Source organism: Lynx canadensis, chromosome E1 (genome assembly GCF_007474595.2).
Source record: "Lynx canadensis isolate LIC74 chromosome E1, mLynCan4.pri.v2, whole genome shotgun sequence".
NCBI lineage: Eukaryota > Metazoa > Chordata > Mammalia > Carnivora > Felidae > Lynx > Lynx canadensis.
Genome location: NC_044316.2, coordinates 12,285,632 through 12,310,872, shown reverse-complemented (window position 1 = coordinate 12,310,872; position 25,241 = coordinate 12,285,632). Strand labels below are relative to the sequence as shown.

Here is a 25,241-nt window from a genome sequence, read left to right as displayed (position 1 = left end):
TCCTCTACGGGCTTCCAGGGAAGGACCCTGTGGCCTACTAGAGCTCATAATTAGGAAAACAGAAAACGGTCCAGACTCTTGACCTCGTAATCCTTTTTCCCGGTAATTTTTTCTAAAGAGCGCAAAGTATGAAACCCAAAACAAAACAGCCTCTGGGCACAAAAATGCACGGTGTGGTGTGATCTGTAATAGTGAACATTAAGAAGCAGTCTAAACACCCAGTGCCGGGGACTGACCTGCCGCAGGGCGGCTGAGTCTCGGCCGTGCCCGTCATTCAGGTGTTCACATGATTGGCACTTGATCAACACTCGTTATGGCCCAGAGCCTTCCCAAATATCATGCCATATCTATATGTTCCAGCTGTGGTCAAGTGCCTGCAGAGGGCCTCTCGGGGCGGGCTCAGAGCACTGGAGAAGATCACCCAGAGTGACAGGCCCGGCGCACAGCGCTTCACCGGTCACTCCCCTAGGTCGGCCGGGGATTTCAAATGGAAAGAAAAAACCAGAAACGAGTGAAACGCCTCACATTAGGGACTGAGTAGATGGTGGCAGTTGGCTGTGGAGTCTCTCGAAGAGATGCCTACAGGGATTTGTAACTACCCAGAGGAACACGAGTGATGAGATGCTAAGTGAAAAAAGGGAAATAAAAAACATAGAGGTTTTTTAGAAAAAGGCAAAACATCTAGAAGGAAACGTACAACGTTGGCAGCTGAGAGCAGGAAGAAGGGGCTGTGTGTCTTTGAGAACAGTCACACTGATTTTTCTTCCCCCTTTTATTTTTCTTCTGTATTCCTAGATGTTGTTCTATTACTTTTGTAACTTATGGGGAGAGGGGACCTAACCTGTACCAAGGCAGCCAGTTCCCTAAGCTGCTATTATAGCTTCTCCTGTGAGCACCTGCCGGCCCCCCCATCTAGACCTGGAGTTTATTCCTCCTTGAACCTGGGCTGGCCTGTGACACTATGACCAACATAATGAGGCAGAGGAGACACTAGGCCAGTCCTCTGACAAGCACGTTAAGAGCTCTCCCCTCGTAGAAGCCACCACAAAAGATTTCAACTACCCTCCCCACCACGTTATAAGGAACCCGGCGGGCAGTCAGCCAGGAGGAAGCTGCGTGAAGGCCCCACGTTTGCAAAGCCTTCTTGGACCTTCCGCTCCAGCCCTGACCCCCATCCAGAGCCAAGTGTAGTGGAAGAACTGCCTGGCTAACCCGGTCCGGAATACAGAAACAGCAGAAAAAATAAGCTATTATTGGTTTATGTCACTAGGTTCAGGTCCACTTTGTTACGCAGCATTTGCTAACTGAAGTACGTACTAAGCACGCACTTGCCCAAGTTCCACCAGAGACACCAGAACGTCACCGGGATGCGGTGGGTCCCCAGTAATGACAGATGGACAGACGGATGGGAGGGAGGGATGGATGGGGGGGGAGCAGGGGTGTGTGTGTGTCAAGCGGTCATGAATGGGGTCTCTAACATCCAGCCAGTTCTGTGCAGTCTGTACATCCTGCAGGAGTTTGCTCTTATTTTTTTTAACTCAGGAGGTGAGAAGCTCTTATCTGCAGGCACAGTGTGCACCTTTAGGCTCTGACTACTCCTCTCTGCTCCGAGAAAAAACACACTTAAGTAAAAAACGATCGTGTTGGCACTATCAAGCAAAACCAAAGGCATCACCCGATTCTGTGTCTCTGACAAATGATTTTGATTTTGGACCTTTCCTGGTTATTGCACACAGACACAGCTTACCAGTCACAGCGATGAGGGGAACAGGATGATAAAGCTGCATTATCGGTAAGCTCCAAAACATCTACGGTGATCCTGAACTCCCGCCTTGCCCTTTTCTGATCTCCCCTCGATTCTGGCCCCCAGGCAGATACTAGGCACACCCCACCTCAGGGCCTTCACCCAGAAAGCCCTGTGGGTTCCTCCCACACCTCCTCAGAAGATTAATGCTGCTCCACTCCTACCTGAATCTCTCCTCTCCACGGACCTTCCCACGAGGTATTTTACTGGTTTGATTTTTGATTACCAGTTATACCCTGTCCCTAAGAGCTGGCGGCCAAAAGGGCTGGGACAGGGAGGGTGCTGACACCAAGCAAACATCACGGGCTAATCCACACCCCAGACACAACCCATTAGTCCCAATGGTTGGGATCGGAATAGAGGCTGATGACCCCTCAGCCAACTGAGTCAGTCCCGTGTGCATACTGGGGCCACCATGACAGTAACCTTTTCCCAGGTATTCTTGCGGGGGGGGGGGGGGGGGCGGGAGGGGTACTCGCATCCTGGTCTTTTTCCTGTCCCTTCAGCCCATTCTCCACATGGGTACCAGAAGGGGCTTTCTAAAGAAATATATAAATAAACCTTGACCTACACCGGAGCCAAGCCCTGACTCCGGCAGGAGCAGGCGTTGGCTGGGCAGTTCTAGAAACAGCATGCAGCACACGAGCCCCGCCCTCCTCTTGGACCTCGTGCAGCCACCCCAGCTCCGCCGGGCACCTGCCCCACCCCATCCAAGCCCCCACAGCCCAGGACTGAGAGCCCACTGCCCCATCCTACCACACTCAAGGAAATGCACAAGGACCTCCCAAGCAACAAACTTGTTGCTATGACAAAAAAAGTTTTTTCTTTTAATTTTTGCCATTTTGCTTTTTAAATTATTTGGGTACCAGAAGCCCACTTAATTTGGACTTGCCTGTGATTTCTCAACAAGCACAGTGAGCTCTGGAGAAAGTCTAACGGACAAATTATCACAAGCCATCAAGAACTTTCATGGAGAACACACCTCCCCACTAGGGAAGGACCTAATGCCATCTATAGATATTCTCTTAAACATACCATAACTTTTGATGGTACATTTTCTTCTCAGATTGTGAAGCCAACACTTTTTTCCAGGCCTAAACTATCTGATGGGCCCTCCAAAAGCTCATGGACTGGGCCCGGCCCCACCCTGGCCCCCGCCCGACCAGCAAGGGCTGGACCCAGCTCCGAGCAGTACCATGGTGATGCCGAGGCTCCAGACGTCGGACTTGACGTTGTAGCCCTTCTGGTTCAGCTCCGGGTTGATTCTCTCGGGCTGTAAAAGGGACCAGCGAGACATGAACACACACACCCCGGTGAGGGGCCAGAGGAGGGGCCGCCCAAGGTTCCCTCGGCTGGGTCTTGCCTCTCCCACCCCAAACGGAGGGGTCAGTGCTCATCCCATCCCACTCCCCACCCCCCATGGGGCAGGTGAGAAAACTGAGGCTAGCGAGGGCCAGGGTCTTGTGGTGAACACCCAAACCATGCCTCGCAGCTACCCCCCCCCCCCACCCAGGCCACTGGGACAGACCTGGGATCCACAAAGATACCACAAGCCACCACCACGTGGCTGTGTATGAAACTTATCACCCAAACGGGCACTTTGGAGCACAGCTAATACCCGGGGTGAAGAGGGGCTCTGGCCACCCCGATGCACAGAGGACGTGGCCCGACGATGAGCTCCCAGGCACGTCCCTCCTGAACCTCAGCTGTGCTTTGGGACCCGGAGCGGTGTGGGGCCACTCACAGCCATGTAGGGCTTGCAGCCAGCATCCAGCGTCTTGGCCACAGAGTCCACCAAATAGCCGCTAATCCCGAAGTCGCACATCTTCACATGACCCTCCTTGTTGATGAGGACATTGGACGGCTTCACATCTGCCAGGGACAGAACACACCTTCTTCTTCATGTGGGGTTGTGAGTCTCCGCTGGAGGCCAGCAGGCTCCTCCTACGCCCCAGTCACCCAAGGGGCACGTGATGCCAGGGAGTGGATGAGAGATAAGGCTCTGAGAGGCTCCGCTCCAGGCCAAGGTCACAAAGATGGAGGCAGCGAAGCCAGAACGTGCCCTAGTCACCGGCCACGAGTGGGGAAGGAAGTGAGTCTCTACCAGGACCTCGTCTCTGTGTCCATCATCAGCACTTTGGACACAAGGTCCGGGGGCGAATCTCACACCCGTCGGGCAGCCCCACAGCCGGACTCGGCCTATTTCCTGGTATAACCTCTAGCTCTGGGGTCCTCCTGGGCTGGGGATTTGGTGGGGCGGAGCATCACTGACAGAAGCCAGAAATCACCCGAGCGTCTATGCTGAGAGGTCGGGAGGTTCGGCCAGGAAGCACAGGGCAGCAGCAAAAACACAGGAGAGGCGCATGAAAACACGGAGCCCACGCCATGACTCGAGGTCCACACAGAGCATGCCACGGGGCACACGGCAGGGAATCGTCCAGCAAAAGCACACACAAGACACATGTAAACCGGCATGCTTTCCTGTGTGCGTCAGGATAGAAATGCATAGGAAGAGAACCACAGGTTCCATACTGAACCACCACAGGGGTGACCTGGGGCCAGAGCTGGGATGGCGACTGAGTGGTCAAAGCAGGCCTGGTCTAATTTAACTTTGTAAAAAACAGTACGTCTGGGATAGTGAACTACTCAGAACGAAAAGGAAAGAACTGCGACACACACAGCCCCGGTGAACCTCAGAAACATTAGGCCGAGTGAAAAAGGGCGGAGAGAGGCCATGTGAATCCATTCACATGAAGTTCAAGGACATGTAAAACCAACTTACTATAGGAAAAATCAGATGAGAGGTGCAGGGGGTATGTAGGGGCGGGGGCTGACCAAGAAAGGCACAGAGAAGTTTCTGGGGGTGCGGCAGAGGGTGGAAACATCCTGCATCCTCAAAAGGGCCAGGGTTTCATGTGGATGTAAACTCTGAACAGACTCATTGAATGGTAACTACAGATCTGAGCATTTCACGATATATAAATGATACGTCGAAGCAAATTCAGCAGCATTCCCAGGACGAATGTCCAGTTTTTGCTCCGAGCACCAGCAAACCTAAGGGAAGCATGTGGGGGCGTGGGGCTGGGGGGGGGGGGGGGGGGGAGCCAAGGAAAATGGTTTGGAGAGGTTGACAGTGGCCTGGACTGGGAAGCAGGCTCAGCTCCTGACCCCAATGGGCACATGACTACCTATCACCTGAGAAGGTGGCTCATCTTGGAAAAGGGGAAGGTCCACCCTCCTTGCAGGACTGGGCGGGACCGTGTATGAGTAGCCTACAGGCCCCTCCCGGATGGTGAGTGGCAGGCACTGACCTCTGTGGATCACGGACAGCTTGCTGTGCAGATGCTCCAGTGCCCGGACGATCTGGCATCGGCGCAGGAGGAAAGACAGACTGTGTTACTTCCGGTGGCATCGACAATGACAGATCAGGAAGACCCCTACCCTCGTCCGCCTGTCTCCCTCTCCCATACACATGGCCCAGCCCCTCGCTACCCCAGGCTCTTGCTCCCATCCCCCCATTCACCCCGCTGTCATGGCCTTCTTGGTGCAGGCACACCCAGCCTCCTACTTTTCTCCCACCAACCCTAGAGGGCCAAGGTCTCAGGCCCAACCAAGCCTTTACCAGGGAAATGATGTACCCAAGACCCTCAGAGTCCCAGACCTTGTGACCCCTCCAAGAGGCTGTCAACACCTCCTACCAGGCTATGGGGTAAAACCTAGCCCTTCTGCAGCATCCCTGGCCCCTCTCCTTCATGAGAGCCAGTGGGCTATATGCTTAAGCCATTCCCCTCAGGGAGACACAGGGGAAGCCTGGACAATTACCCCAAAGATTCTGACTCACTACCCTGGCATGGGTATGTTTTAAATGTTCCTGGATGTAGTCAAGATCGAGAAGCACCCCTTTTCCCTCTGGCTGCCAGGATGCTCAAACCCAGGGTTGCTACCCTCCTTTAGAAATGTTCAACCTCAAAAGGTGAACATTCTGAATGCTAACCTTCCCCCCAACTTAGCTTGTACCTCTATGAGCTGTCTCAGGGCATCTTTTGGCATGAGGAAGTTGCAAGTACTAAGTTCTTTCTTTAAAAATGGTCTTGGGGAATCTGGGTGGCTCAGCTGGTTAGGCATCCGACTTCAGTTCAGGTCATGATCTCATGGTTCATGAGTTCAAGCCCTGTGTCAGGCTCTGTGCTGATAGTTCAGAGCCTGGAGCCTGCTTCAGATTCTGTGTCTCCCTTCCTCTCTGCCCCTCTCCTGCTCACACTCTGTCTCTTTCTCTCTCCCAAAAATAAATAAACGTTAATAATAGTAATAATAATGATAATAAATTGGTCTAGAAAGCTCAGGCCTGTACACAAAGGCCTAGAGGCCTGAGATCTTCCAAATCTGTGTGGCTCTGGGAGCCCCGGCCTCTGGGGTCTCCTCGCAAAAAGGCTCTGACCCAGAGTGGGAGAGCTGGGTCCCTGGAGGGCAGTTACCCAGGTTCAGGGCCACACTGGGGACCCACCTATGCCCAAGTTATCACCATTAGGCTGAGCTCTGTGCCTACTGGGGCAGGGCTGGGGCCTCTGGCTATGTAACTGGGACCCCCCAGCCCCACCCAAGCCTGAGGCAATTACTTACAGACACAGCAATTTCCCCCAGGATGTCCTCTGGAATGGTCATGTTTTTATCGAGCACTTTCCGGTAGAACTTGTCCAGGGATGTGTCCATGAGCTCCATGCAGATCCACACATCTCCCTGTGGAAGGACACCTGGAGGTCAGCCTGGGTTACCTGAGGCTGCACCTGGGCCTGGACAGCCCGCCCTGGTGCCAGCATCAGCACACGCCTGCCTCCCCCGTGCCGGTCAGGCCTTCCTACAGACACGTCTGCCCGCCCACCTCAGCCCACAAAGATTTACTGAGCTCCCAGCTCCACCCTTTCTGCCCCCAAAATCTTTCAGCTTCTGCTTCTCCACCTTCCATGCTTGTCCACACTACTAGGTAGGTAGTATACCCACCAGCCTGGCCCACCTCTTTTGCCTCTGGTCTCCCCGATCCGATCCCTAATTCCATGGCAGTTTTCTAGAAAGAAGTGACTGAAACACACACCTAATTATGCTCCTCCCAACAAGGGCTCTCAGAATCTGGCTGCAGCTCAGCTCCATGACCCTGCCCTGCAGACCCCTCCTGACCTCAGCCCCTGCGGCCCCCAACACGCATGGGTCACCCCAGCTCTGGCCTTGATGGACGGTTCCCTTCTTCTCCTGCAAAGCCCTGCCTCCCCCACGCCCTGTTGCCCCACAAACGCCCACCTATCTTTCAGGACAGCCTTCTGGGAAGACTAGGTATGGCATCTCCTTGGGGTACCCACAGGACCCTGTGCCTCCCTGCCAACTCTGACCCAACGTGCAGTGAGGCCCAAGTGTGTGTCCTTCCCCCCAGCAGCAAGGGGATGACCAGCCTGCACCTGGCACTCAGCAGGTGCTGAGCCAATCAGACAGGTGGATAATGAGGGGCTGACTCACAAATGGGTCCACCGCACCCAGGAAAACTGGGAACCCAGTAGACGGTCAGGGAGCATCCCGCGGGAGCCCATCCTTCCGCCATGGCATCACCCTGACCCCTCTCTCACCCCGCATCCAGACCTTCCCACAGACTAAGAGTCGGACCCTCGCATACCTCCATGACCGCCCCTACCTGGAGCCCCGTCCTGCCAGCCTGGAGGCCGGTGAAGCACACAGGCAGAGTGAGTGCCAGGCCCTGGGCCACATCACTTCAAACCCATGCAACCTTTCGAGGTGGACACAATTACTGGCCTCATTTCACAGGCAAGGAAACTGAGGCAGGAAGCAGGGGAGCCAGGCAGTTTGGCCTCTGGGCCTGAGCTCTCAAGACCCAGCATGTACCATCTCACTCTTGTGCCTGGCACCTGGCACACAGGGGCGCCCAGCAAGTGTCTGCTGGGGGCCCAGCATGAGCAACAGCGGACCGCAGGCTAGACGGAGTGGGGCAGGTGTGCAGAAGAGAGGTGGGGGTGGGGCAGCGTACCCTGGCACCCACCTCCCACCCTCCCACCAGGGCCGCACCTCTCTGAAGAGGGCCCCATAGAAGGTGACAGTGTAGAAGCAGTCGACCGTGCGCATGTTGATGTCCAAGTCCATGAGCAGACGCTTCTGCTCCTGTGAGTTCACAGTGGCCCGGATCCGCTGCAGGAAGAGAGGGTTACGGTTCAGGCGCCACACGTCAGAGGGCGACCACCCCACCAGCCCTTCAAGGAGCTTCAAGGGGTGCCCTCAGCCTCCCCTTCAAGGCTCAGCCCCCCATGCCTCCTCCAGGAAGCCTCCCAAGTGTCCCCTCCCTGACTGGCTGGGGCCCCGCTTACCTTAACGGCCATGATGGTGCCACTCTGGGCATGCCGCACCTTCTCCACCACCCCATAGGCTCCACGGCCCAGCTCTGAGATGGTCACCAGGTCATCGGCCTCCACCTCAAAATTCTTCGGGGACAGAAATGAGAGAAACCACAAGTTAGGAGCCTACCCTCGCACCTTGCCCAGTAGAGAGAGCTGGGGCAGCAGAGATTAAAAACAGCCAGTGAGACCTGGGCTCAAATCCTATACCAACCACCTTCTGCCGTGTGACCTGGGGCAAGTCACTGAACTTCTCAGACTCACGTCACCCTCTGCGAAACAGGCATAGCCCCAACGTCCGAAGGCTTCCACAAGGTATAAGTAAGACCACCTATGAAATGCCCCCGGCAGGCACAGAGAGCTCAAGAGATGCCCTTCCCTCTTGTCCCCTAGCCCATTCAGGTGGTAGGACTAAATCTTTCATTCAACCAGTATTTACTGAGCACCTACTATGTGTGAGCTCCTGGAGAGAACAGAACAAGGTCTTGCCCTCACAGTGAGCAGTGTGGCCCTAGGCCCTCTACTGTAGGGCAGACGAGAAAGGAATAAACAACTAGATGAACGGGACAGCACCCAGTGACAAGTGTCAGAGAAGGAAAATTAGCCTGGGAGAGGCTGTCAGCCAAGGGGAGGCCTCTACAGTGGGGTCTCTGCCTGGAGACCCTTGGTATCTCCTGCGGGTGAGGCACCGTCCCTGAGCCAGGGTCTCAACCACTGGTGTCCACGCATCAGGAGGTGCATGTGAAATGCAGGTTCCCAGGTGCTGGTTCTGAGGACAGAGCCAGGAGTCTGCACATTCCACACACCATTCCCACAGGTGAGGTGGACGCAGGCGGCCCCACGACCCAAACTCTGAGATCAGGAAACTTCACACTGCTCTGGCTCTCCAGGGCTCCACGAGGCAGGCCGACTCGCCCCAGTCCAAATGTGGCCGTCTGAAAGTGGGCAGCCCAGGGCCACATGGCCACCATCTGGAGCGTGAGGCTCCTCTCCCAAGCCCAGCTCCTTCCACCTCCCAGAGCCACCTCCAAGAGGCCCTACAGAGTCAGCGTGGGCTCATCTGTCATGAAGACACCGAGATTCAGAGACACGAAGGCCCCACCCCAAGTAGGCAGCCAACACCTACCCTGTCTCCGATGGTGATGAAGGTCCGAGAGTCCAGGTTCCGGGGGGGTCTGTGGGGAGGAAGCACACCCCATGAGCCTCGGAGAGAACCACATCCTTCCCCGAGAGAAGGAGCAAACCAGGCTGGCACGGGAGCCAGAGATGCGTCCTGTCCCCGGGAGGCAGCTTGAGGCAGGTGGTGCTCCTCAAGGCACCTAGTCTCAGTCACTGAGCATCTGCCGTACCAGACACAAGGCGTGGCCACACAGACATGGCCGGAGCCTCGCCTTCCCATCTCTGAGATGAGTGAGAAGGGGACACAGAGCGGATGTGCGACGACGCCTGTGAGCCCTGTGGCCACCCCACCAGGGCCGCCCAGGACACGCTGCCCCCTGCTTGCTCCCGTCCCCTGGGCCCTCTCCAGGCTGAGCCAGGGGAAAAGCTGAGGTGGACTTACGTAGGGTTGGGTACAGGCGGCTTGGACATGCAGGATATCCGTAAATCCTTCTTCCTCTTGGATTTCCCTAAGATGGAGAGAAGGTCAGGCATCTGGTCAGCTCAGTCTATCAACATCCCCTGGGCACTCCCTAGGCCGGACAAACCTGGGGACAGAAACGGCTCAGGCCTCCGGCCCTCAAGGGGCCCCAGGTGCAGACACAGATGCTGAGGGTCAGTGTGGGCAGGGCCCTGATGAGGCCTGGAACCTCCGGGCACCTACGGGATGTTCCTGGCTCAAGCCCCACTGGCCCTCCCGGCAGTGGCCCTCAGGTCCCACTGGGCCCCGGGCAATCACCCCCCCAAACCACCCGAGAAAAGATGGCACCTCCAGAGTACCCCTCCCGGGAAGGTGGCTCCATTGCAGATCTGTCCCACGGGCCACACATCAGGCTGCCACTGAGCACCCGCCTCAGGGAGGAGGGCCGGGTCTGAGCAGCTGAGGTTTCTGCCGGGGCCCGGTGCTCCCACCCTAGGCGGAAGCCCTGTGTCCTAAAGTTTCTGGTAAGGGTTGAGCTGCGCCCCCTGAAAATTCATGTGCTGAAGTCCTAAGAGTGTCACCCTATTTGGAGATGGGGTCTTTACAGAGACGATTAAGTTAAAACGAGGTCATGAGGGTGGGCTGTAATCCAGTATGACTGGGGTCCTTACGAAAAGGAAATTTGGACCCAGAGACAGGCACGCACAGCTGGAAGGTGAGGAGACACAGGGAGAAGATGGCCACCTGCAAGCCAAGGAGCTCCTAAGGATACCAGAAGCTAGGAGAGAGGCCCGGAACGGATCCACTCCCTCACAGCCTCAGAAGGAACCAGCCAGCCAACACCTTGATGGGACTTCCGGCCTCCAGAACTGTCAGACAGGAAGTTTCTGTGAAGCCCCCCAGCCTGCGGTGCTAAGAAACAGATACAGCCTCCTTCTCCCACTTGTGCTGCTAACCTTGGTGGGGCGGGGGTAGGGGCAGCATCTGAGGCAGAGAGAACTCCTTTCAGATCCCAGCTCTGCTGCCCACCCCTCTTCTGAGCCTCAATTTCCCCATCTGTCACCTTGGAACGCAGACGCCCACCTCAGGGATGGCTGGGAAGCCCGAGCGGACGCAGGCTGGGGAGTTGCAGGCCGAAGCCTGGTGCCTATTTCTGTCCCACCCCCACGAAGTTCTTGCCTTTGCTGCCCCCTCCAAGAGCACCCCAGGAAGCCCGCTTCCCTCCTGAGGGCTCCGGGCAGGCCTTGAGTCCCGAGGCCGCACCTCCCTCACCCTCACCCCTAAGGACGGGAGAGGGGCTTCCCTTCTCCAAGGCCCAGTGCCCACGTCTCCTGGGCTAGCTGAGAGAGCGTGGCCGGGTGCCCTAAGGAAGAATCCACATTCTGAAGCGCTGGACACGGCTGGAGCTGGGCACAGCGGAAGAAGCTTCATTAGGCCACCCTCCAAAAAGGTACAACGCCACCTCACAGTCAGGAAAGCAAGTTGAGGGACCTCAGGGAGCCCAGCGGTGAGGACCGAGGCAGGCCTGAGTCCCCAGCCCCTGTTCCCAGGCAACCGGGACAAGGAGCTCCATTTTCCAGAGCAGAGAAGTAACTTGTCCAGGCCACCGAGGATGTGGGTGGCAGAGCTGGGACTTGACCGGGACTCCCTGAAACCTCCCAGGGCACTTGCCAGCTCCTGCAGGAGTATCCTTCTCACCTCCCAGGCAATGCCCTGCCGTCGGCTCTGCCCTCCCCGCCAGCCTCACGAGGTCGCCGCAGACATACCACTGGCCACCCAAGGAACTGGGAACTGCCCGAGGCCCTGCACCGCCTGCTGTGAGTGTGCACAGAGCACTAGGAGACCTGAGCCCCTGAAGCCACCTCTGAACTGGGTTCAGATCCAGCCTCCACCACACCGTGCCGTGCGGCCTCAGTGCCCCATCTGGGAGCCTGGCTTGGGGACCTGGACCCCGCAGCCGGGCAGAGCCTGATGCCACTGTCGAGTGATGGGATAGGGAAGACGAGGCCCAGCCTCAGCTGTCCTCAGATGAACCACCGAGAAGTAGAACGGCCCCAGCGGGGATGGGGGTCCCAGTGTGTGCACCGGGGTGGGCGGGCAGAGCACTGGGGGTGACGGAGGCAGACACCTGCAGCCTCCCCACAGAAGCCGCCCAAGGCCCTCCAGACGCCTGGCTGCGAGGCAGGTCTGCCTGTGCCCCAGCAGCCGGCGACAGAGCCACAGGCCCAGCCAAAGGCCCTGACCCAGGGGACCCCCATGCCGACTACTAAGTCAGCACCCCAACGGCACAGTCCTCAACCCCAGAGCCGGGAGTGAGCCTGCTCACTCCATTCTGGCCTCAAATTCAAATCCCGCCTTTGCCCCTTAGAGGCTGGGTGCCCTGGGGCAAGTCCCCATGCTTCTCTGAGCCTCAGTATCCTCATCCAGACAATGGGGATAAAGAAAGCACCTGCTCGGTAGTCATCACAGAAGGCACTCAGAACAGCACCCTGCTGCCATCAGAGCTGCTTGACCCCCCAGCCCGGGCCTGTCCAGGACCAACCCGGAGGCCTCAGGAAACAAGCTTCTACAAATAGTATTCACTGGGATCCACCCTCTGCTCCCTGTCGCTGAGATAAACCAGTCACCTCATCATGAGCACACGTGGGAGGTGTTTTCATCCCATTTTACAGATGAGGCAGCGTGGCCAGTTGTCAGGGGCTGGGTGGGTCTCTCTCTTGTCCAGCGGCAGCAGCAGTCAAGGTCACACGAGTGGCCCTTCCCATCTATTCCAGATGTTCCAACAACCCTAGAGGGAGGAATTCTCAGCCTTGCTTTACTTGAGGAAACCGAGGCTCAGAAGCGAAGATGCTGCACAGGGAGTCAGGGGACCAGCCGGGACTCCCTTCTGGATTGGTCCACTCGGAGACCACAAGGGGCTCGTGGCACCCCGTCCTGCTGGGGAGGAACTGGCAGGCTGCACTCCCCCGCGGGGAGCACTGTGCCATCTTGTGCTGAGCAGAAATCTAGAGGCTTCCCTGGGTTTCCCTGGGCCCAGCACATTCCACATGGCAGAGGAGAACAGAAAAGCCGAGGCGTGCGGGGCCTTCTGGGTCAGACTTCTGTGCTGGCCCCGGGTCAGGCTACATCACCGCTGACCTCTGGCGTGGGAGCAGGGGCCCGGGGCCGCGGGGCCCGAGGCCTGAGGAGGCCACTGGCCAGGCCGGTGCTGCTGACACCGCACTTGGCACGCGACAGCCTCTGCCTGAGTCCAGCTCGGTGCCCCTGCTGAGACGCAGCCCTGGACCTGTCTCCGCCCCTCGAGGCCCGCGTCTCTGAAGCAGGAGCGCCGAGAACACGCGCCCCCTGCGAGGCAGGCTCGTCTGCAAGGTAACTGGCACAGGCTGGGCACTCAGTAGGTGGGCCTATGTGATGGCCTCTAAATGGTCACTATAGTTATTATAAGCCTGTCCACGGAGGTGAAAACATCTACCCTACGTAATGAGAATTATGGGTGGCTTTAATTCTTCACTTGAAACTTTATGTAACCAGAAAGTAAAACATTTTGTGTTAAAAATGAACAACCCACTCGGGGGTCTCCTGGGGCTCACGGCCGCACCCGTGCCCGTACCACCTCGGCTCTTGGCCCTGCCTGCCCCTTGTCTGGCTCTAGCCTATGCACCCATCCCCCACCCCAGGATCTGTGAACGCAGTGAGATGGGCGCCCCCTCGCCAGGCCTCTGTTTCCCTAGCTGTCAAGGCAGCTTCTATGCCTGCGGCCAGGCTGGGTGGGGGAGGAGTAAACAAGAGCTCCCATCTGCCCCTCCTCCCAGGCGGGCCTGAGGGCACAGGCTGCTCCAAGCACCTGGGTGGGTGGGTGGGTGGGAGGAGTGTGGTCCTGGCCTTCTCACCTACCTGCCCGTCAGGGCCACCGGGCCTGCGTCCGGAGGGACACGCACTCTGTGGGGCAGCTGCGCCAGCTGTCAGAGGGAGTGGGTGAGGCCGCCATGGCGACAGCACAGAAACAGGCCGCGGGCCACCAGCCGCTGCCACCGTCCGTCACACACGTCAGCGCTGGGCCCAGATGGCCAGGCAGCCCGGGGCTGCCCAGGTGTGGACTCAATGTGACGACCGTCACCACAACAAACAGAGGTTCACAGGCTGCCACCAGCAAACCACAACAAGCCTGCCAGCCTCAGCTTGCAGGGCCTCTGGCACAGGTGGGCACAGTGCCAGGCATCTGTGTGTCCTCGGCCCTCTCCAGTCTCCCAGCGGTACCACGGGCAGAGAGCAAGGAAACCAGCCACTGACCTACGGGACAAGCCAGTGGAGAGAGGCACCCCACGCTCCCACAACTCCTACCCCTGCCCGGCCCTGCTCATCATTCCTTGCATAAGTCACCTTCTTGCCTGTCTCGGTACGTTTGCGCGTTCTGTTCTCTCTGCCTAGAACGTTCTTCCCTGCAACTTTGTTCTAGGTGGTATACGATCCTCACCCCTCTCACCCTAGTCAGAGAGGCTTTCCTGATCACTCCAGCTAAGCCCCCTTGTCCCTGGCTCTCCCTGTGTCCAGCCAGCTTCTCTCCTGTCACGTCTCACAAGTCACAGTTCTATAGCTACTAGCTCAGGGGCAGCTATGGAATTGTTGAGGAGCACCGACTCTAGAGCTAGGCGGCCTGGGTTCAAACTACAACTCTGCCACTGCCTAGCTGTGTGCCCTGAAGCAAGTGTCTTAACTCTCTGGGCATCGTAGACTCCACTGTGCAGCGGGGATAACGGCCCCACAGTTATCCCAGGGCTACCAGGCATGTCCTACCAGGCTATCAGTGCCCTGCTGCAGCGGTGGCTGACATGCAAAGATTAGACTGAACCAAACCCACAGGACCCAAAACAACACTAGGCCCTCAGCCCCAGACGGTCACTCTGTTCATACTCTCCGCAGCCCCACAGAATAAAGTGTTTTCCTGTGTACCTGTTGTACCGGGGCGGGGGGAGGCGGGGGTCAGAGAGGAGAGGTAGCTTGACCAAGGTCACACAGTGGGAGTCTAGCAAGGGGCAGACATGAAGACGGGTCTGCTTAGCTCGAATGAGCAAACATCAACAGAAAGCCTGAGAGAGGGCTCTCCCCACCCCCTGCGTCACCCCTGCCCTGGGACCTTGGGGAGATTCCAAATAGACTGGACTGTGCCACTCCCTCTCAGGCTGTGTCCACGGTGGGGGCTGGGGGGCCCTGCCACAGACTCCACTCACAAAGGGAGCCCCCCACCCCTCATCGCGTTCAGTCACGACCCCTGGTTTCCCATGACAAGCGCATTGCTCCCTGCTGCTCCCAAACTGTTACTATTCCTACCCCTACTTTGGGGTACTTCGGGTGCTTCTTGTGGTTTCCAATTCCACCGGAAAAGTCCCAGGCCCTGAGCGTCCGTGCCCGCCATGGAGATGTGGGAGGCCAGATGTCCCAGGGCCACCGATGCCCCCTCCCAGCCTCTGCCCCACTCAGCCTGTCACCTCCGTCCTATGGGAGGGTCCCTCACAGAGAGAGCGCCTCGACCAAACTACTCCCGCGGCGCAGGCAGCTATCGAATAGCTCTTGTCAGCCGGCACGGCACCTGATGCTCAATGCCGCCGCCCACTGCAGCCATCACACCGGCCCCACACTTACCGCCCCGCGGGCGAGCGCGGCACCCAGTCCACGGACCGGCCCACCGAGGCCCTGCGATGCTCAGCAGGAACGGCAGGGCCGGGCCCGTCCCACCTGTGTCTGAGGCTGCAGTCTCCGCCCCCTGGTACCTTCCCCTCAAAGAGGCCCCTGAGGAGCTGGCGGGGACCACCACCACCAAGTGTCGGCAGGGAGCAAGGACAGAGCCGGCTCCCCCAGGCAGGGGGCCAGTTGGGTCCCCGGCACGGTGGCGCCCGCTCCCCAAGGTCCTGAAACAGATGAAGGGCTCTCTCATTGACGGGTCCCCTATACACGTGGCACCTGCCAAGGGCACCGTGTACCTCATCCCACAGGCGAATGACGGGCTGCGCCACGGGGGCCGCTCAGCCCATGGCCCTGCCCTGTCTCCTGCTGTGTGCCAGTCACCTGGGCAGGCCCTGGCTTCTGAGGCCCTCGGCACCCCCTTTCCCTTTACCTCTCAGGCCCGTCCTCATCTGCAGAGCACGTTGGGGGGGATTCGGTGCCCGCCGACCTCACAGCATCCGTCCCTCCCTCAATGAGCAGACCGCGCCCTGCCCTCCGAGGTCATGCGCCAACCGCGGACCTGTGGCGATGTCTGAAGACGTTCCGTCAGGGGGGTGCTACCGGCATCTAGTGGATAGAAGCCAGAGATGCTGCCCCGCAACCCACGGTGCACACTCAGCCCCCACAACTGAGAATGATCCAGCCCAACAGGGCAACCGTGCCAGGGCTACGCCTGGGGCCGACAGGAGAGGCAGGACCACAGGCAAACAGCAAACTAGCAAACAACACCAATATGTGTAATGTTTACACAGAATCCCGTGCGCGCTAAACGCTCTACAGAATAAAGGGAGCTGGGGACAGGGACCTTTGTGAGGTGGGATTTGAGCTGAGGAGGAGGAAGGAGGAAAGCTCTAGAGCCACGATGGTCCAGGCACAGGAGGCAAGTGCACAGGGACGTGGGCCTAGAAGAGGGAGGGAAGGGGGAGAGGCCGGGACCAGCGGGTGCGGGTGGGAGACCTGGTCTCACCCAGCCTCGCGGGCTGCGCTCGGGGCGCAGGGCACAGAGGGCAACCAGAGTCCGCCCCCTTGCTGCTGGGAGTCGCGTGAGCTCACAGGGCCACCACCTTGAAGGCACCTCGGCACTGTCCAAACGCCCACTGACCCAGAAAAGCGACCTCAAGGAACTCATCCCTACCATACAACTCCCACGAGACAAAAAGAATAAAGAGCCGCCGACACTTGGCGAGCACCTACTGTGTGGCCTGTGCTAAGCGTTTAATCGCATCTCGCCGGATCCCTTCAGCAACCCCCAGAGGCAGGGATGAACAGGATCTCCATTTTACAGATGAGGACCCTGAGGCCCAGCGTTTGTAAAATCAAGAGACTGGCCCAGGGAACTGGCAAGGGTCCAGCGGGCCCCTGGGCAGGATGGCAGGGCGAGTGCTCTCCACGCAGGAGGAAGAATGCAGATTTTGTGAGAGAGAGAAAACGAGGGTCTCTCCACAGAGGATTCCAAGGAGCAGGACACCGCCTTTCTGCACCTTTGAGATGATCCTAACCACGTGTATGAGCTGCTTAAATGCAAGTGAATTTAAATTAAATAATCAGAAAGAGAGAAGCCCTGTGTAAACCTTGTGTCCTGGGCTTCTGTGGGTCTGGGGCTCAGGTTCCTCCTGCCTCTGAAAGGGGTAGCCAGGCTCACCGGTGTCCTTCGTGGGGGCTCTCAGCAGCAGGGCCTGCTGGGAATTGGATGGCGCCTCCGAGGCTGGCCAGCCCGGATCCTGGGGCCAGAGGCCTGGAGGCTTGCACGGGGTCCCATGCCAGGGCAGCAGCAGAACCAGGACTCCGACACTGACCCCAACTTCCTGGACCGGCTCTTCTCCCCGGGGTCACCAGATCCTGACTTCCCACACCTCAACCGCAGCCATGACAGCATCTCGCAAGCCGCTGCAGTGGAGGCCGACAGATAGTGAGTTGAGGAAAGACAGGCTTGGGCACCGGGAGACCTGAGCTGCTGTGTGACCAGGGGCAAGCCACACCCCCTCCCTGAGCCTGTTTCGTCCCTTGATGATCTGGGGAGCGCAAAGACCATGACCTCCAGGAGAGGACTAGTCAGGGGTTGCTAAGAAAAGGCCGGGGCAGACCTGTGTGACCTTGGGCATTCAATCCCTGCTCTAGGCCGGCATACTTGTAAAACTCAGGGATGACAACACAACCATGTTGCTGGGTAACCATGACAGCTAAGAAAGATAGTGCACGCAAAATGCCTGGCACAAAACGGATCGGTTTTCAGCGGCCGCCTGGCCCAGAGGCCTTCAGTCACCAAGGTGGGCCCCAGACTGCAGAGTGAGGCCCCCAGACCACAGAGCCCACGCCTCGAGGCTAGGGGCAGGGAGGGACGTTCCCGGGTGGCACCTAACCTTCCCAGAGCCCCAGGGAAACGGGCCGCTCCTCTTGCTTGGATGCGTGGGCTGAGCTCCTACAGGTCTGCACTTGGGGCCGCTGTGAGATCACCCAGGCCACCCGGAAGCACTGCTGGGCCCCATGTTCCTGCCCCTGCAAAACGGTAGCAGCACCTTCCCTTAGCAAAGACCACGCTTGCTTTTATCATCATTTGTCTCGGAACAAAATCTTACAAAACATGGGGATAACGGACAGAATACCTAAATGGGTATTCTTGGTGACAAAAATGCTAATACATAGCTCAAGTTCAATTTCAGCACCGAATGGGCACCTACGGTGTCCCTGAATCTGCCAGGTCTCATCCCTTCTCACCCTCGACAACAGCCTGAGAGGTGGGTGTTTCCATTCCCTTGGTTCATGTGAGAACACTAGAGCCCAGGACATCACAAAGGGAGTCGGGGCAGAGTTGGGCCTCGAACCTGGAAGTCCCCCCAGGCTCACCCAGCAAGGCTCTACCAGCACTACCTTGGGGTCTGCCCCAGGCGGTTGGGGGTGGGGCAAGCTGTGCCTGCAGTAGGGAGGTATGGGGCAACCCAGAAGGCTAAGACACAGACCCGCTGAAGGACAGGGAGGGCAGGACATGCTCCCCAGGCAGGACATGCTCCCCAGGCCCCACACCCAGGGCAGTCTCGGGCAGGCCCCCCGCCCCTGCCTCAGCAGGCGCTGACCACCAGCAACGACGACCCACTTAGTGGGAGCCCAGAAACGCTTCTCAGCTCTCTGTTTACTTCCTGATAGAACGCAAACATCTCCACTGACATCCAAGGCCCTTCCCTCGTCACTTCACACCCGCTGGCTCAGGCAACCCTCAGGACACGCCTCGCACAGTGATGCGGATAAGGAAAGTCAGGGCCCGTCAGGGTGTCGCTACACAGGCTGAGCACAGCACAATTCGGGCCCGGGAGTTTAAGATTCGCTTAAAGCAACAGTAACAGCTGCAAACACTCGTCTACACCAACTCCGAGCCAGCCCCCATGCCGAGCACCTGCATAGGCTAATGCAGTGAGTCGTCACAACAGCCCTGCAATTTCGATTCTAGGAGCATCCCCGTGAGACAGACTGAGGCCACACGGCTCGGGAATGGGGGAGACGGGCGTGAACCCAGCCAGCTGGCCGCAGCCCCTCCCCGCCATTACGCGGCTGTGCAGGCCCCATGGGCCGCAATGGGGGCCAGCCTAGGGATTCTGAAGGACAATGAGCCGAAACATACCCCTCGTACCTTAGCACTAATAAAGAAGCGATTATGACAAAAGTCAGGACGGCTGTAAGGGAGATGCAATACTGGGGGGCACTCTGGGGTACAGTAACGTTCAATTTCTTTAGCTGAGTATTGGGTACGCAGCACTCATTCGTAAAAACACGGCGGTACCTTCTATATACCCTTTTGGTGTCTGCAGTATAGTTACAATTTGAAAGTTTGAAAGGGACGGGCTGGGAGCAGGGCAGCTGGACACCGCCTCCCAGAGAAGCCGGGGCGGCCCCTGGATGCCAGCTCAGCCACAACACCCCAGAAAGGGACAGGGTGACAGGGACCTGCGCCCGAGACTGGGGGTAGGGAGGAGAAAAGCTCCTTCAGGGTGAGCCTGGTGACCCTCTCCCGACTTGGATACAGCCCCCGGGCTTGCCGTCTATGAGCGGCAGAGGGGCCTTCCGGGTTGCCACTGCCCAGCCCCATCTGTTCTTCATGACCTTTGTGTGAAGCTTTTGGGGGCTGCCGTGGTCAGCGCTGGGGAGGGCATCTACAGACACAGCTGGGCAAGCAAGCCTGACTTGTGTGCGCAATGCCGAGAAGGAAGGCCAAGGGGAAGCATGGGTGGTCCCTGGAGGCTGCAACCCCAACGCTGGGAGCCGAGCAGAAGGCAGGCCGGTCTCATCACCCCCATCTGTGCGGAGGAGGGCTCTCTGTGTGGCACCCTCTGTGCTGCCCCCCGGTGTTCCTCCTCTGGGACCCAATCATGACACACGGCACCCAGCCTGAGACCCTGACCACACTCCACATGGCCACCAAGGCCCTGCACCCAGGCAAACCCTGCATCGAACTGCTCCCCCCTTCACCTCGGCCCCCCATCCACCCACACACTTGGCCTTGGGTCTGGACTCTCAGAACCATGACTCCCAAGGCCTCCTCCTGCACCCCAGGCAGAACTCTGTGAGAGCCAGGGTGCTCCTCGCTCACCCCCTGTATCCCCAGAGCCAGCACCATGCCTGGCAGTGATGAAGTTCCACCAGCTAAGGGGCTGGCCTAGAAAGTCCCCATCCTCCTGATTCCCTGCCCCACGCCTCCCTATGCTCAAGGGAGGCGGACCTGAAAAAAAGAGGCCAGCACCCAGTCCTCTCTGTTCCCCACAGGCCCTCCCCAGGAAGGCCCAAGAGGCAATGGGAGCCCTAGCTCCAGCTCGGGGACCAGTGGGGAAAGGGCCTGGTACATTCTGCCGACATTACAGGACCCTGCAGCCACAGAGTCCCACGTCACAGGGCTTATGAGTCTGTCACCAGAGGTCAGGGTCCTACTTATTCATCCATCAATGAACACCTTCCATGACCATAACAATAAGAAAATAATAGCAGATGCCATTCGTTAGGCAAACACTATCTCCAATCTTTACCACCACCCTGCAAGGGATGGGTGTTTACTCCCACTTGACAGAAAGGAGACTGAGGGTCAGAGAGGGCACATGAGGAAGTCAGGAAGCAGCGAAGTGAGTCAGAATTTGAACTCGGCCTGTCTACCCCCTGAGCCCAGGCTCTGCACCCCCTTCCTGTCTCGCCAGGGCTTTTTAGGGACTGAGGACAGTCTTGCTGGCCCACTACCTGACACTTAGCAAGAGTGGAATGAGGCTGTCCACAGCCATCCTTGTGGCTGCTAGCAAGACAGGAGAGGTCCCTATTCCCATTCTGCAGGTGAGGAAACGGAGGGCCTCTCATCGGAAAGGTAGGCCATGCCCAGGGGACTGAAATCACTTACAGAGTGCAGTGAATGTACCTTTTCCAACATCACACAGCAAAGAGACTGAACTGAGATTTGACCACAGGCACCCCCACCCTGTCTTTTCGGGACCTCAGGCCAACCCTGCACCCCCTCTCCTCCCCCGCATCCCGGAGCCCCCAGCAGCACATCTGAGCCTGAGGGTTCCCTGGGCCAAGGGTGGTGAACAGCCGCCGCCACCTGCTTCTGTTCCGTGAACAAGAGGAAGCAGGGCCCTTGCCTAACAGAGGAAGTTCCTGGGCGGGGCGGGAGTGGGTCCAGGAGGGCCTGCCCAAGGGTCCCGGCCCAGTCTGAGGTCCAGGAAGGGGGCCACCTCTGATGCCCATCTCAGGGCTAGATGTTGACCTGAGAGGTCGGGGCTCACAGCCCCCTACCCATCCGCCAGCCAGCAGGCATCGCCCCTTTAAGCAGCAGCCAGTTGGGCTGGCATGCCCGGCGGGTGAGTCAGCACCCAGTGCCCGCTGACTCACCCACCGGAAGCCTCCCGCTGCCCCAGCCCTCTCCCCACACAGGCAACTGAGAACTTTGCTCCTTTCGGGCCTCGAGCCACGGGCTGGCTGATAGAGAGTTTCCTGTGCGTCACGCCAGGGGTGGGGGAAGTCCCCAAGGTGTCACCCTCCAGTCTTTCCGACAGCAGGGATGGGACAGGATGGGGGTTGAGGGGGGACAGTGGCCATGGCAGGCAGGACCGGGACACGGTGCTCCTGAAGCCTCAGTGCCCGCACTGGGCAGCCGGGAGCCATGTGAAGATCAAATATAAAGTGCCCGCACTGGTGGCACTCACAGTGCAGCGGGGACGGTAACAGGGTACATGTGGTACCCCCGAGGACAAGCGTGGCTTGAAGCAGCAGACCCAAACCACGCCAGCTAAACGTGCCCCTGACCACTGGCCCCAGTGCCAGCTGCCCTCAGCCTCTGACCCCAGCCAAAGATGGCATGTGCGAGAGGAGACTGGGGAAGACCAGCAGGGCTGTGGGACCTGGGGTCTCATGGGCTCATGGAAAACTCCCCAGGCCTGCGGCATAGAGGATGGAGCAGGGCACCAGCTGCAAGGCAGGAAGGTCAAAAGGAAAGCTCCCTTAAGGTCAAGTGCCAACCACGCCCTGTTTTGTTCAAATTCCTCTGAGAAGGTGGAGAAGAGCACAGTGCCGGGGGCCCTGTGCCCAGGACGGGAAGGGCAGCCAGGTGAGAATCCCCGCTCTCCGGACTCAGTCCAGCCGCTCCCCTTGTCTGACCCCAGTTTTGTCATCTGTCAAATGGGACGGACTGCGGTGAATATAAAATGTGCCAACTGTAGAGGGCTGTGTACACGAAAGGCATCACCTCTGGCTCAGTCCTTCCCCCGGGTCAGGCACGGCCTGGGGGAGACGCCTATGAGACAAAGACGTCATGGAGAGTGCCACTAGCTGGGACAGTGGGACGGTGGGACGGCGGTTGGCAGGGGGCAGCGGGGCGGGGAAGAGGGGGCCACCCAGCAGCTCAGCTCAAGCATCTAGCACAAGAATGGAACATAAAAGAGCACCGGGGAGACCTTTGGAGATAGACAGTCCTAGATAGGACCCTAGCTCCACCTGTCACAGCTGTATGACCCAGGCAAGGCACCGAACACCTCTGAGCCTCAATAAATGGGGCTGTGAGGAAGAAATGAGAGAGTACCTGGAACAGGGAAAAAAGCTTGATAAGTGGTAGCTGTCAGGGTTTTTGGTGAGGTGGTATCGCGGCTCCCCACCACATCCTTCCGCAGACCCCAAAGAGGTTGACGGGGTCCCTAGGCCTTGCAGAGGCTCCTGACCCTCCATCTAACCCACCCACCATCATCTATTACCTGGACCCACAAAATGGAATTTCATCCCAATTCTCTCTCTGCAGAGAGAGGCTCAGAGAGAGCAACACCAGGACTCCAGTCACACAGCGTACGGGGACCAAGCAGTGCCTCTCCAAAGTCCCTTTCCCCTTCACACCTGTGACCTCTCTACCTTCACAATTCTACAGCTTTAACTTTTATTTGGATGAGGCATTCCCCCCTGGAAGAGCTGAAAGGGCATTCAGAGACAAACATTGCTTCCGAGCTCTTCCTTCTGCCCATGAAAACACTGTGGCCCAGAGAAGGTGGGGGACCTGCCCTAAGTCCCCCAGCACTGACCAAGCCAGGCACACACCCCAAGCTGGAGAAGAGAAATGTCTAATTTCCTGGGTCTCCAGAACGGAGAAGCTTATGATTTCCCGGTTCTCGAGCTCCACGAGGTCTGTGCAGTCCAAGTCCCTCCCCAGCCACCTCCCCCCTTGAGTGCCTCCTGAGTTACTCACAGTGGTTGGGCAACGGTCAGGGATCCGGCCTCCCACTTACGTAAGACGTAATTACCCTGCCCACCGGGCCAGCAGGGCTCTGGCCCACAGCCACCACAGCCGCTGGCGGCAGGGGCAGAGAAGGACCCGTGCCCTCCCCAGGACCCCACATGCCCTCTGGCTGCCGGGGCCCCACCAGAGAAAGAGAGGTAGGAACAACCTCTGATCAGAGGCCCATTAAGTGCCATGTGTTACCTTTCTCCACCTCACTCTGCAGCTGCAAACAGAGGCAAGGCCTTGACACTGCAAGACTGAGGCCTTCCCAGCAAGAAAAATGGTAAAACCGGGGTGCAGCAGCTGTCCCTCCCTAAGCTTCTACTATGTGCCAGGCACCATGCTGAGTTCCTTGTCTCCTCAGCCATGCTTGCTTAAAACTCTCCAGTATTCGCTACCTCGTATCATATCCAGAACGCCACACAAGGCAGGTGTGATTACTCCCATTTTGCAGATAAGGGAAACTGAGGCCCACAGACACTCCTGCTGCTGGGGTGAGGCAGCAGCAGGTTTAGAGAGCCAGGAGGCAGCCCATTCATTACAGCTATGTCCGGTTTGGAACTCTTACACAGCCCAGCCTGCTGAGGCTCCCACATGCCAAAAACATCCTTTCCTCTTCCTGCAAAAAAAAAAAAAAAAAAAAAAAAAAAAAAATCCCCCTTTCACCCTCCAAGTTCCCACCCCCACCCCCACCCCGCATGACAAATCCTGCTGCCGCCCGCAGCCGCCACCTCACAAAAATTTCCAGGAAGGCCAGCTACTTGGAGAAGACAAGAGCAAGCCCACTGCACGGCCAGCACGCCGGCCTAGTAGTAGCTGGCCCGGGACCCAGAGGCAGCAGGGACAAGCCTGGTATCGATCAATCCTGGAGACACAGGGGAGCAAAAAGCGGTGGGGTCCCCAAGTGCAGAGAGAAACTTGCAAGTCAAGACAAGGAGAGCTGATGGAGAGGGCGCTGTGTGTTAGGGCAGGCTGGGAGGACAAGAGAGGTTCCTGGGGGACAAGGCTGCAGGGCTGCAAGCCCACCAGGGATGGGGCAATGTGGGGCCTACAAGGATGGAGAGAGTTAGGGGAGAGGAGAGAGTTCTTAGCTGGAGTGTAGCCAAGGCACTCACATGGTGGGGGCGGGGGGGGGGGGGGAGGGGGGGGAGGGTGGTTACAGTGATTCCCCAGCAGGGCAGCACTGCTGGGGTGTCAGTTAAATCCCAGTCTGGCTACAGCCCTGGGACCAGGGAGTGGACGGAGAAGGAGGGGGGAGGCGGCTGGGTGCAGGATCACAGTGAATCCCCCTAAATCCAGCTGAGGTACCCACGTTGGGAGAATTCATGTTCTGGGTGCAGTTAAGGCCTAAATGAGGAGATCAGAGTGAGGTTTCTGACCTGGAGCGGGGTAATCAGAATAATCAGAAGGAGATCCTAGCTTGAGTTCGGGCCCGAATGCAGTCCCAAGGCCTAAACTGGGGGTCCAAGTGAGGTCTAAGCTGAGACCGAGACCCAAATAGGGACGGGTTCTGGGCCGATGTGCTGCGTGGGTCCCCGGTAAGGTATGGAATGGGATCACACAGACGGAGGTCGGGGTTCGCAGCCCGGGCCCGGATTGGGCGCGGGGGCGGGGGGTCAAGTCGCGCCCCCTAGCAGGGGCTCCTACCTTTGGTCGGCGGCATGCTGGAGGGCTGACTGGAGGCGGGCGACTCCATGGTGCAGGCGGGTCCAGGGGCAGCGGAAGGAACTAATCGAGAGGACGGCGGGCTCTACGCGGACGGAGAGCGCTCATGGCTGCGGGCAGGGGGCCCGGGCGCGGTGGCGGAGCAGAGGCGGCGGCGGCGGTGGCGGCGGCGGCGGCGGCAAATACGCGTCCGCGACGGGCGGTGCCGGAGCCAGACTGGGCAGCGCCGCTGGGGCCCCGGCCGGACGGCGCCGACATCGGCCCCGCCCCCGCGCGTCGATTGGCCCGTCAGTCTCCAGGGCCCGTCCCCTGCCTATCCAACGCCGGCGTTGCCCTGCCTGTCACGCACAAGCC

The 25,241-nt window shown here is 58.5% G+C and overlaps 1 protein-coding gene across 2 annotated transcripts in view; it reads right to left on the bottom strand.

Moving 5' to 3' along the window:
• MAP2K3 (mitogen-activated protein kinase kinase 3) overlaps window positions 1-25,104 on the bottom strand; it is a 29,639-nt gene extending 4,535 nt beyond the window's left edge. Inside the window, exons 1-9 of one of the 2 annotated variants that reach the window (XM_030295228.1) lie at window positions 24,870-25,104; window positions 9,755-9,821; window positions 9,320-9,368; window positions 8,167-8,280; window positions 7,871-7,990; window positions 6,425-6,541; window positions 5,116-5,167; window positions 3,549-3,676; window positions 3,000-3,077 (exon numbers count right to left, since the gene is read on the bottom strand). In XM_030295228.1, the coding sequence (XP_030151088.1) occupies window positions 3,000-3,077; window positions 3,549-3,676; window positions 5,116-5,167; window positions 6,425-6,541; window positions 7,871-7,990; window positions 8,167-8,280; window positions 9,320-9,368; window positions 9,755-9,821; window positions 24,870-24,918 (774 nt within the window). In that variant the 5' untranslated portion in view covers window positions 24,919-25,104. Of the gene's footprint in view, window positions 1-2,999; window positions 3,078-3,548; window positions 3,677-5,115; window positions 5,168-6,424; window positions 6,542-7,870; window positions 7,991-8,166; window positions 8,281-9,319; window positions 9,369-9,754; window positions 9,822-15,884; window positions 16,036-24,869 lie in introns of those variants that run through there. The other variant, XM_030295229.1, reaches the window with a different exon arrangement.
• Between the last annotated feature and the right edge of the window lie 137 nt (window positions 25,105-25,241).